The 12422-nt window shown below is 43.2% G+C and overlaps 1 protein-coding gene across 29 annotated transcripts in view; it reads left to right on the forward strand.

Annotated features, from left to right (window-relative positions):
- MACF1 (microtubule actin crosslinking factor 1) overlaps positions 1–12422 on the forward strand; it is a 338401-nt gene that overhangs the window by 308285 nt on the left and 17694 nt on the right. For all 29 annotated transcript variants that reach the window (XM_086716531.1, XM_086716529.1, XM_086716541.1 and 26 more), the window contains 13 exons: positions 1280–1435; positions 1540–1746; positions 1870–1989; positions 2643–2812; positions 3872–4031; positions 4839–5033; positions 5371–5499; positions 6626–6769; positions 7250–7438; positions 8162–8282; positions 8983–9146; positions 10533–10695; positions 11955–12109. In XM_086716531.1, the coding sequence (XP_086572657.1) occupies positions 1280–1435; positions 1540–1746; positions 1870–1989; positions 2643–2812; positions 3872–4031; positions 4839–5033; positions 5371–5499; positions 6626–6769; positions 7250–7438; positions 8162–8282; positions 8983–9146; positions 10533–10695; positions 11955–12109 (2073 nt within the window). The remainder of the gene's footprint in view (positions 1–1279; positions 1436–1539; positions 1747–1869; positions 1990–2642; positions 2813–3871; positions 4032–4838; positions 5034–5370; positions 5500–6625; positions 6770–7249; positions 7439–8161; positions 8283–8982; positions 9147–10532; positions 10696–11954; positions 12110–12422) is intronic.

The following is a 12422-nucleotide window of genomic DNA, read 5'->3' on the forward strand; positions in this document are numbered from 1 at the left end:
TGGTGAAACTGGTCAAACAAGGGCTTGGTGTCAGGGATAGTTATTTCTGATTTTGCAAGAACTTTACATTTTAGTATCACTAATATTCTGTAGTAAGTGTGTATGGTGCTATATTAAGGAATAAATAGATAAAATGATGTGGAAAGATTTCCTGTTATCTAGGAACTTGCAATATTATTAATTTCTAAGCATTTCTGTAATAAATTTGAGGTAGATTTTATTTTTCTCTTGGTTTATTTACATTAGGTCTGTACGTTTTTGTAACATTGATAATAGTGTTTTTCTGTGTTACAAGAGTGACTTGAAAATACAAAGAAAAATAAAAACCTATACAGTATATATAACTCAGTTAACAATAACATTTGTAGTGTACATCTGGGGTTTCTATGAATATCTTAGATATATTCATTTTTAGCAACCTGTCATTATTACATGCCTGCCTGCTAAATGGACCAGGGACAGAGGCCATCACCTACGTGTTGTGGGTAGAGCTTCTCTGGAGCTCGTAGACTCTGGAATTGGGGTGCATTTTTGGGCAGTGGACATGCCCTGAATGAGCCATTGTTTTTGCCACTCTGATTTAGAGCAGTGTCTAAAAATTTGTATCTAGTGTCACATTTTTGCTTAGAATATTACGGCTTTTTTTTCCCCCCTCACCTTTTCTGCTTGTAGCTTAAAAATGAGCTTCAGGGACACCTGGCTGGCTCAATTGGTAGAACACGACTCTTGATCTCAGGGTCATAAGTTGGGCCTAGAGCTTCCTTAAAAAAATAAAAATAAAAAAAGAATGAGCTTCAGCCTCACATTTTCAGATGCCATATTTTCTGAAAACATTTAAATAGAGCAATGCAGTGACCATCATCTTTACAGTAAAGTGCTTTTCATTCAGTTGTTTTTATACTGGAAAAAGTACATCAAAGGGAAGTGAGGCTTTGCCCAGAACAAGTTGCAGACCCTGCAGCTGTCACCGCTGAAGGATCTGTTCCCTTACACTTACTGAATAGCTCTATCCCTGTTCTTTAATGTCCCAGGAAGTGGGGAATGGCAGAGAAAGCAACTTTGCTGCAAATTGTGCTCTTTCCTTTTTATACATACTTGTTTTGGTTTCAGACACTAACGTTAAATTGCCCCCTTGTTTGTAAACAGGGCATGTTTGGAGGTTAAGTGAGGCTTCCTCTTTAGAGATCATTTTTTTTAGTGTACAATTCACGCCTTTGTCCTGGAAACTACAATTCCTGAATTTGGCACTTTCTCTTTTTGTGTTTTAATTAAAATTCAGTCAAAGCTGGAAGAGGCCCTCAACCTGGCAACAGAATTCCAGAATTCCCTGCAAGAGTTCATCAATTGGCTCACTCTAGCAGAGCAAAATCTCAACATCGCCTCTCCTCCCAGCCTGATTCTAAACACTGTCCTCTCCCAGATAGAGGAGCACAAGGTAACTGTGACATTACAATGTCGCCTGCCTTTTGAGGGGACTAGCTGAGAAAGAAGCTCCTCTATCTTATCTTCAGTTTAAAAAGAGCTATATTTTCCCCTCAGGTGTTTGCTAATGAGGTCAATGCTCATCGAGACCAGATAATTGAACTGGATCAAACCGGGAATCAGTTAAAGTTCCTTAGCCAAAAACAGGATGTTGTTCTGATCAAGAATTTGCTGGTCAGCGTCCAGTCTCGATGGGAGAAGGTTGTCCAGCGGTCTATTGAAAGAGGGCGATCACTGGATGATGCCAGGAAGAGGGCAAAACAAGTAAGTTAGGAAAGAAAGCTACCAATTTCTTGAACAATCTTGGGCTGCATGTGTAGAGCCTCTGGTATGATTTACATGAAAGTGTAGCTTACATATTCATTCTTACTTTTTATATAATTGCAGTTCCACGAAGCTTGGAAAAAACTGATTGATTGGCTAGAAGATGCAGAAAGTCACCTGGACTCAGAGCTGGAGATATCCAATGACCCAGACAAAATTAAACTCCAGCTTTCTAAGCATAAGGTAAAGCGGTTCATGGCTCTTAGGTCCTGACCTTGGTATTCACTGAAGTTGCAAAAAATGGAAATCAGAGCTAGTTAAAAAAAAAAAAAAAAAATTGGTTAATGTTGAAAAATCAAGATGATGAAGCTAGCTGTCTTGTATCTACATAGGGTCTAACCATAAAAATCAGTCATTTAAATAACTGTTCGAACAAAGTGATTGTGGGAGTAACCAGTTAAAACAACAAGCTTTTAGAAATTTTTGTGCACTGCTACATGTAGTATAAACAAAAATTTATAAATTTCTTTTTCTTTCTTTTTTTTTTTTTTTTAAAGTTTATTTATTCTGAGAGAGAGATAGAGACCGGGGTACAGGCAGAGAGAGAGAGGGAGACAGAATCCCAAGCAGGCTCCATGGTGTCAGCACAGAGCCCAATGTAGGTCTCAATCTCATTAATCGTGCAATCATGACCTGAACCGAAATCAAGAATCAGATGCTTAACCGAGTAGGCCACCCAGGCGCACCCAAAATTTTTAAATTTCTCGAGGATAAGCTGTTGTTAACTCAAGAAGTAGTAACATCCATTACCAACCTGAACACTGAAAAATTTTCTTTGTTCCAAATCAAGACATCATCTTTTTAGCGTGGATTCTTTCTGTTCTCTTTGGAAACAGGAATTTCAGAAAACCCTTGGTGGCAAACAGCCTGTGTATGATACCACAATTCGAACTGGCAGAGCCCTGAAAGAAAAGACTTTGCTTCCTGATGACACTCAGAAACTTGACAATTTACTGGGAGAAGTCAGAGACAAATGGGATACTGTTTGTGGCAAGTCTGTGGAGAGGTGAGTACAAATATTTGCTTTGTGGGTCTGTATGTCATCCTGAAACTAACAAAGACTGTTAATTGGATTCCACAAAATGGCAATAAAGCTAATGCATCAGTAACAGGTTTTGTAGCATCTCAATATCTCTAGTTCATTCATTGCAAGTTGTGAAGTTGAATAAAATGTATTAAAATTCTCATTTTAAACTTGAACCTTACCGTATTAGCAAGAAGGCCATAAACTCAAGCCAATAGCAACAGAAGATTAGTAACTACACTTCTCTGTCAGTGACTAAGTTGTGACACTGATGGCTGTGTCAGTGAGTTCTCTCACTGTCAGGCACTGAGCAAAGCCTCTGCACATAGCACCTCGTGTAACCATTGTAATACCTGCCCTTGACAGGGCAATCACTAATGAGCATGTGCCAAAAAGGGGCTACTAATCACTTAATCCACCTGACAACCACTGAGGCGGGCTCTGTTATTCCCATTTTACACATGAGGAAACTATCATAAAGAGGGTTTTTAACTCCCCCAAGGTCACTCAGCTACTAAGCAGCAGAGCTGGGATTTGAAGCTTTTGAGTTTGGTTCCATAAGTTGTACTCCTGTCCCTGGGTGCCCACTATGCTATGCTAAGTATTAGGATATCTTTATATTGTGCTCCACAATTTTTTGGATGAGGTGACTGAGGTTCACAGAGGTGAAGAGAAAGCCCAGGGTCACACAACTCCTGACTCAGACCGTGGCTGAAACTGTCCTCCTCCACCTGAGTGGTGTAAGGTGATTAGCACAGAACTTGGGGCATTAGGGTGTATCCATATATATAACCATTGGACTCCTAAGATGCCAGAAGGGTATCTGCACTTGTTTCCTGTACTAAATCCATTCTAGAGAGCAGTTTGGTTCAAAATGTCTAGGCATAGCTCTTTGTCACTGTTTATCTGTTTCGAACCAGCCCAGCATGGAGGGCCCTGTCTCTGTAGAGTGCAAGCAGTATTCCCTTCAGCAGTCAGAACTGTGAGCCAGTCAAAGAAAAAGGATCCCCCAAAACAGTGAGGTTTGTGTGCTTCTCTCAGGCAGCACAAGTTGGAGGAGGCCCTGCTGTTTTCGGGTCAGTTCATGGATGCTCTGCAGGCCTTGGTCGACTGGCTGTACAAGGTGGAGCCGCAGCTGGCCGAGGACCAGCCCGTGCACGGGGACCTCGACCTGGTCATGAACCTCATGGACGCCCATAAGGTGAGGGGCGGGAGCTGCGCCGAGTGGAGGCAGAGCCCTGGGTTCCTCCGCCTAAGCAGGCCTCCTGCTCCGACTCACCATCCAGGGGAGAAAGGAAGTCTGGAAGAGCTTGTTTCTCTGCTTGTCAAAGAGACCACTCCTCACTCCGTGTGTATCACTGGGATTCTGCATCAGTCACAAAGGATTTGCCAACATTGCTTTGATTTGGATTTGGTGATGTGTACAATTTGTCTTGGGGTTCCCCCCTTCTTGTTTGTACCTCTCAGTTGAGTCACACAATGAATTTAAATTCAGGAGCCCCTCAAGATACCCATTTCCACTGACTCCTACAATGAAAATGAGTTCTTTTCTGAGCTATCCTTGACCCTCGCTAGCCCAACACCTTGCACAGTGGTATTTAGCGTAACCTACACCTGTCATGTTGACCTCCATTATATCCTCTTGTTTTAGCACAAAGCATTCAGCTTTACTCGAATTTACAACAAACTCTTATTATGTGCATGGCAGAATGTGTTCTTACTTAACTCCCATGATTCTGGAAATCTTGCTGTAACGTTACTACTGTTTTACAAGTTAGGAAACTGGGACTCCAGGTAAACAGCTTACCCAGAGCCACACCACTCATCTTAAGAGCCACCTCTTCTGATGGTTCTTTCTTACACATTGTCCTGCCTCCCTCTGCATAAAAGACACACGACTAGCACCTACCAAGGACAACTGGACTGAACGATTACTTTTCTCTGTGGTTTGATGTCATGGGTTCAGAACATCTCTCAGCAAACTAATTCTTCTGTTTTTCTTTTCTAGGTTTTCCAGAAGGAACTGGGAAAGCGAACAGGAACCGTTCAGGTACTGAAGCGGTCAGGCCGAGAGTTGATTGAGAATAGCCGTGATGACACCACATGGGTGAAAGGGCAGCTCCAGGAATTGAGCACTCGCTGGGACACTGTGTGTAAGCTCTCCGTCTCCAAACAAAGCCGACTGGAGCAGGCCTTAAAACAGGTTAGAGACTTTTTTGGCGACAACCCAAGGGAGAGGATCCTAGCAGATTCATTCTCATTTCTTTATCAGGATCAGTTCCACCCAGTCTCGAATGTAAAGCCAAACATTGATCTTCTGAATGTTCTACAAGATTTTAATGTTCACTCATATTAGAGAAAAAAATTAATTTGGTTTTTAAAGATTTACAAATGAAAGATGACCTTTGTGGGGCCTTGATAGGGTCATCAGTGCCTGTGACACACAAAGGCGTTCAGGCCGGAACCTTTCTCTGACATTACCCCAATGTCCGGGACCTTGGCTGCAGAGAGGCTCAATCTGCTGTGCTTCGTTGTTTCAGGCGGAAGAGTTTCGGGACACAGTCCACATGCTGTTGGAGTGGCTTTCTGAAGCAGAGCAAACGCTTCGTTTTCGGGGAGCACTTCCTGATGACACGGAGGCCTTGCAGTCTCTCATTGACACCCATAAGGTAATCCAGCCCCAGGGTGCAGTGACCCATGCTACCCACCAGGGTGAGGGCTGCCTCCTGCTTTTGCTTGGGAATTTCCAACCTCACGTGCAAAGGACTGGAACCAGAATGGGTCCAGACTATTGGTTTGGCAGGAATGAAAGGGAAAGGACTAGTGGGTTTTTTGATACCTTAAACATCATTCATTTGTTTTTACAAAAGTAATGTGTATTGGTTGTAAACAAGTGAAAACAGTGTGGTATCATATAAAGAAAAATGTGGGCTGTACCACCCCCTAGAATCCTCACCTGCACACAGCTTCATTTGCCTTTACTCACATTACCAGTGTCAGACACTGGACCTCTTACCAAGCTCTATATAGAATATATATATCCAGAATATAATGCAGTCTTGAGGGCCACGGTCTGTCCTAATAAAGTGGGAAATTAATCAGGAGATTTTGATCTGGGCTTTATATGTGGTATTCTGTTGCAGATTTTTTTTTTCAGTATTTTTTAAATATCCATAGTGTTTTATAGTTGTCATTTGTCTAAGACTGTATTGTTTATATGCATGGAAATGAATAAAAACAGGATTTTTTTTTTTTTTTTTTTTTTTTGAAGAAAAACTAAGAATAGGAAGAGGGTCATGCCTGGTGTGGGATAGGAGGTACCTTTCTGGGTCCCTATACCTTGTCATCTGTAGCAGAGAAAGTCATTGTTTTAATTTATTTGTTGATGCTTATTTATTTATTTTGAGAGAGTGAAAGCATGCTAGCGAGCATGAGTGGGAGAGCGGCAGAGAGAGAATCCCAGGCAGGCTCCACACTGTCAGTGCAGAGCCCAACACAGGACTTGATCTCACAAATTGGGAGATCATGACCTGAGCCAAAATAGAGTCGGATGCTTAACCGACTGAGTCACCCAGGAGCCCTGAGAAAGTCATTCTTGTGTAAACCCTTCACCTTTTCACGTCTTTCAGAACTGGGAACAAAGTGCCAGAGACACCCAAATGCAGGCTTGAGGTCTGTGTTAACACATAGAGGAGGGAAAAATGCATTGAAATCTTTTCCCCCTCATAGTGTAAACTAACAGTGCTGCTAGAGTAGATTTCTCAAGTTTTTGTTTTCAAATCTTTTTTGTTCAAGGAGTTCATGAAGAAAGTGGAAGAAAAGCGAGTGGATGTTAACGCAGCAGTAGCAATGGGAGAAGCCATCCTGGCTGTGTGCCATCCTGATTGCATCACTACCATCAAGCACTGGATCACTATCATCCGAGCTCGCTTTGAGGAGGTGGGTTCCTGGTTGCAGAGGGGACAGCACGTGCCCCGTGAAGCGGGTTTCTAGTGAGAAAATGCTACTGAGCTTTCCCCGCCCACCCCCAGATAAGGACTCTTTTCACCCACCGTGAATATGTCAGTAAGAATTAAGTTAGCGTTTTAGTCATGACTGTTTTCTTGGTAATGAGCAGCAGTCTGAGAGAATCGCGCTGGTGTAGTGATGGTTTCAGTGATGAATTCCAGTGGACATGGTTTGGTATTTTTCCTTCCTTCACGAGAAGTCCTGTGTTTAATAGGATATTCATACTAGATTTGCTTCCAGGAGTGCTGATTGCTCATTCCAGCTCTGTCACTAGAGTAAGAGTGAGGCCTCTGGAGTATTCGAGTGTTCTTTCCCCTTAAAGTCATTGTTAGGATCAGATGGAAGAAAAAACTTTGGAAACAAAGGATGTGCTTGACTGAGAGAGGCGATGGATTTTCTTTCTCTCCCTAGGTCCTGACGTGGGCTAAGCAGCACCAGCAGCGTCTTGAAACAGCCCTGTCAGAACTGGTGGCTAATGCCGAGCTCTTGGAAGAACTTCTGGCGTGGATCCAGTGGGCCGAGACCACCCTCATTCAGCGGGACCAGGAGCCTATCCCTCAGAACATCGACCGAGTTAAAGCCCTCATTGCCGAACATCAGGTATTGTCACCATGTCATGTGGCCGTGGTGTTTCCTGTGTTGCTCATGGAGCCCATTTCCTTTGCCCTGTGTATTTGTTTTTAAATGGCTGCTTATCATATTCATACAGATTTAGCAGCTTAAAACAACACACACTTACTCTCTTGCAGTTTCCATGGGGCAGGAGTCTGGGCCTGAGTTAGCTGGGTCTCCTTAGGATCTTACCAGGCCAAAATCTAGATGTCAGCCCCAGCTGCAAGTTCTCACCCAGGCTCATTCAGTTGTTGGCAGAATCTGATTCCTTGTGGTTATAGGACCAGGTCTCCATGTTCTTGCTGGCTGTCAGCCAAGAGTCACCATTAGCTCCCAGAGGCTGCCCTCAGGTCTCAGCCACCTGGCACGCTCACAGCATGGCAGCCTATGTCTTCACAGCCACCAGCAGGAGAGGGTCTCCTAGGTCCTTCTTTGGTATCCTGTGTGGCATTCATTGCTCTGACTTCCTGGTTTTCCTCACTCAGCTGTGAGCTCCTTGGAGTCAGAAGCCATGTCTTATCTCTTCAGGTTTCCCATACCTGATGAAGTAAGTGCCTTGCTCAATTGTTTCTTGAAAGGAGTGAGACAGTGTACAAAGGCATCTGTGAATTGGTCTGTCCATCATGAGCTTGGGCTTTGTGAGTGAACTTGCCTGATTCTGTCTCAGTCCAAGAAAACTCTTTAACTCTTTTCCCTGTTTGTGTCTGACAGATGTTTATGGAGGAAATGACTCGCAAACAGCCTGATGTGGACCGGGTCACCAAGACGTACAAAAGGAAGAATATAGAGCCTGCTCACGCGCCTTTCATCGAGAAATCCCGCAGCGGCAGCAGTATGTTTCTAGCCTCCTGTGTTAGGGTGTTTCCTTCCTGCTATTTGAAGATGACCACTTTCCAAGTCCCTATCAAAAAACTTCTTTTTGGGGCGCCTGGCTGGCTCAATCAGTAGAACATGTGACTCTTGATCTCAGGGTTGTGAGTTCAAGCCCCACATTGGTTGTGGAGCCTACTTTAAAATCAAAACAAAAAACTTCCCCATTTTTTCAAAAACTGTATTGGATTTGAACTAAAATGTTCTTTTGAAACTCACTTTTTGTATACCAACACGCAGTAACTATATTCCATTTTCTTGGACTGGCATAATTTTGAAGTGGTTGAAAAGATTCTACTGCAGTGGCCTTTCCAGTGTTTTGGTCATCAGTGCTAGCTGTTTACGTTTGTCTTGTGTTAATTTAATTAAAAAGATAAATCTGCTCCTCTAGAGCCACTGCTTTTTTTGGTTGAGTTGACATTTCCTCAGTTCGCTGAGGACAGAATTGATTTGAAGATATGAAATAAGTACTTGTTGGCTGGGAGGGAAGATCAATAGTTTTGAAATGAGCAGTCCTAATACATGAATATTGCCCATATTTTTTTTCGCATTTACTGACCGGATACCATTTTAAGGGTCTCCTAAGTTAACACATATGGCACTTTCTCTCTGTGAACTGACAAAAGCAGCTTTTCTAATCTCGTAGTTATTTTTCCTTTTAGGGAAGTCCTTGAGTCAGTCCACCCCTCCTCCCATGCCAATCCTTTCACAGTCTGAAGCGAAAAACCCACGAATCAACCAGCTGTCTGCCCGCTGGCAGCAGGTGTGGCTGCTAGCACTGGAGCGGCAGCGGAAGCTGAACGATGCCTTGGATAGACTGGAAGAGGTAAGGCCCTGCCAAGCATCCTTTCCTGGAGGGAGGTGACTTAACCTTCTGAGGCCCTCTTACTATGTGTACCTTGACCTACTTCTCTAGAAGGAGAGGACAGACCAGGGTGAGCCAGTACTGTGTCCTTCAGGCCCCCTACGAGAAAGCTCATGGGTGAGGAGACCACTCACAACAGAGTAGGTCGTACATAGCACCTAGCTGTGGAAGGCAAGCAAGCAAGCGACCAGCCAGTCCATGAGGCTCTGGTCTGTGATGCGACCCTCCTCAGCACCTGGCTGTGGTCAAGAATCAGAAGCAGAACTTGGCTGAGTTACTTCCAGGTGTGCAGCTTATCACACTAACAACCATTATTGGGCCCTTTATGTAAAGGTGTAAGTTACACAATTAGGAAACAAGGGTAACTTTTATGACCTTGTGATTTCTCTGAATATTCACTAATGATGAAGAGCAAATCTTTTTGAAGTATCATTAACACCAACCTAAAAAAATCTAGTACTACACTTCCTAATTTCTAAAACAAACCTCTAATATCTTCTATATTTTTTTTATTTGTGCCTATCAAAGCAGCTATGCCCGGAAGTGAGTGTTCTGTGTTTTTTGTTGTTATTTCTGTAGGTCAGTTGAGTTTTAAGCATATTTGGTTTTTGGCTTTTTCTTTTTTCCCTATTCCTTCCAACTTTGGAGTTTGAATGACCAGGGGGAGAACGGCTGCCCTGTCTCAGTCATTCTGAGTCTGTCTCACCAACGTAGTCCGAGCAGCTAAACCTCGCCTTGCCCACTGCTCAGGCCTGCTGTCCTCTGCCAAAGCCAAATATTTCACATGGAGGTCAGACGGGCAGTTTGCCCCCTCTGGCACCATTCCAAAGAAACATGCTTGCTGCACGCACGGGTTGGATTCTTAATGCTTCCAGCCAGAACTCAAATTTTCTCATCTCAGAAAATGATGGGAAACATGAGCCTTCCGACCTGGGCCTCAGTGTGACCACAGTTCTTTTCAAAATCACATAAGTGAGGAGTGCTAAGGACTTCTCTTCTGGGATAGAATCCATTCCCTTACATCTGAGAAGGTGATCCTTCGAAAAGTGCAAAGGGAAAGCAAGGCTGGTTCCACCCATTCTTGTTCCGCGTGCTCCATATTTTCCATGGTGGTTGTTCAGTTACCGTTCCTCTCACTGCTCCGCTATACCACAGCTCATGTAAACAATCACAGCTTTAAGTGAAGGACCCAGATTGTGCCTTCACAAAGAGCACGCGGATGTCATTGTTGATGCCCCTCCGGAAGGCCTGCATGGCTTTACTGAATGTCTGAAAGTTTTGGTATGCTCCGGGCAGATTTGAGAGCCAAAGGAATAAATCGTGTTGACACCTATGATTTCTCTCTAGTTGAAGGAATTTGCCAACTTTGACTTCGATGTCTGGAGGAAAAAGTATATGCGTTGGATGAATCACAAAAAATCTCGGGTGATGGATTTCTTCCGGCGAATTGACAAGGACCAGGACGGGAAGATAACACGTCAGGAGTTTATTGATGGCATTCTAGCATCCAGTGAGTTCACTCATACTTCCAAACATGGGTCACATCTGCATTCCTTGCACTTGGTAGAAGCAAGCGATATTCTGGCTAAAGAGTCTTTCTGAAGTTAAAGCAATAGGGTTAGGGAGGAAGTAATGTACCTGCTTATTATTAAAATTGGCCTATCATTTTGATGGAAAGAAGAATTTCATTTTGCTGGGAATAAAAAAAAAAAAGGTCTTGTTGACACAGAGTGGCAAGTAAAACCTGTTTGAGGTGTAGATTAAAGAGCCAACTTTTGTGAACGATGAGGTTCTAAGTAAAGTGTTTGAAATTCAAAATTTTTCATAATACCCGTTTCTGACATCTGTATGCAGCTTACAAAATACATGATCTCAATTATTTTTAGCAAGAGAAATAATTGAGGCATAAAGTAGCTAGGTGACTTGCCAGGGCCACAGAGCACATCTCACAGCTGTGCAACTTTACATGGGTGGCCAAGGAAGGCCTATCTGCAGAGGTGATATTTAAGGGAAGAGAGGCAAAGGGAACAGCAGGTTCCAAGCGCTGAGGTGGGCACGAACTTGGCATGTTCTAGGAATAGAAAGATTAATGTGGTTGGGCTGTCATGATCTAGGGGAGTGGTAAGAGATGAAGTTGGAAAGGTCAAGAGCAGCCAACTCGTGCAGGGCCTGGTAGGCCCTGGGTGAAGAGAGCAGATCTGACCTCTGATCCTAGAGGCAGCAGGACAGTGGGAAACCACCAGAGGTTTTCACCTGAGGGACCATCTGATTCACATTTTAATAAATCACCCTGGCTACTGTAAATATTCACACTTCTTTGGGAAGCAGTTTTTCAAGAGCCTAAGGTAGTTGTCTAAACAGGAAAAAAACTTCATCCTAGTCCACATTGTCACTATTCTGAAATAATCGAAGTATCCAGCAGTAGTGGAGCAGATAAGTAAATTCTCATGGTGGATGGTAGGCCTGTGGGTAGTTGTAATATCACATCTTTCAATATACCTGAAATATTGCCTTTTTTTCTTTCTTTTCTTTTTTTCTTTTGAGTGGGGGAGGAGGGAGTCTATAATCAAAACACCAAAAACTTAACAGTAAGTAGTCTCTGGGTACTGTATCTTTATAACATTATATCTTCTAAGTGGGCATATATTATTTTTGAGCAAAAAGCAAGACATAAATGTTTTTTTCTTTCAAGAAGTATTTATATGCCCTCCAGCAAGCCAAGTAAGCACTGTTCGTTAAAATGTTCCAAATGTGATTGCTTTTCTCCAGAGTTTCCTACCACCAAGTTAGAGATGACTGCTGTCGCTGACATTTTTGACCGAGATGGAGATGGCTACATCGATTACTATGAATTCGTGGCTGCTCTGCATCCCAACAAGGATGCTTACCGCCCAACAACCGACGCGGATAAAATTGAAGATGAGGTATGGGAAATAACTGTATTTTGAGCACATGTTTGACCATAGTGGTTGGGTGCAATGACCATATCAGCCCTGTGACTTAACTGTCACAAGATCATTATTTGGAGTCCTGTTTGGCAAATTCCCATTTGGAGGATGATTCCCCAGAGTATCTCTGGCTATTGAGCTCTCTCTTTCAGTCTAGATGACTTTTTACTCAAATGAGTCACATCTGTGGTTCCTCCCATGTTCACAGACTTACCACACCCATTCCAGTTCACAGACACCATGTTGCCTAGAACAAGTCCTCTCTCAGTCAGTCCTGGGCATTCTATGT

Source organism: Puma concolor, chromosome C1, assembly GCF_028749965.1.
Source record: "Puma concolor isolate L17-30 chromosome C1, mPumCon1.1.hap2, whole genome shotgun sequence".
NCBI classification, from domain to species: domain Eukaryota; kingdom Metazoa; phylum Chordata; class Mammalia; order Carnivora; family Felidae; genus Puma; species Puma concolor.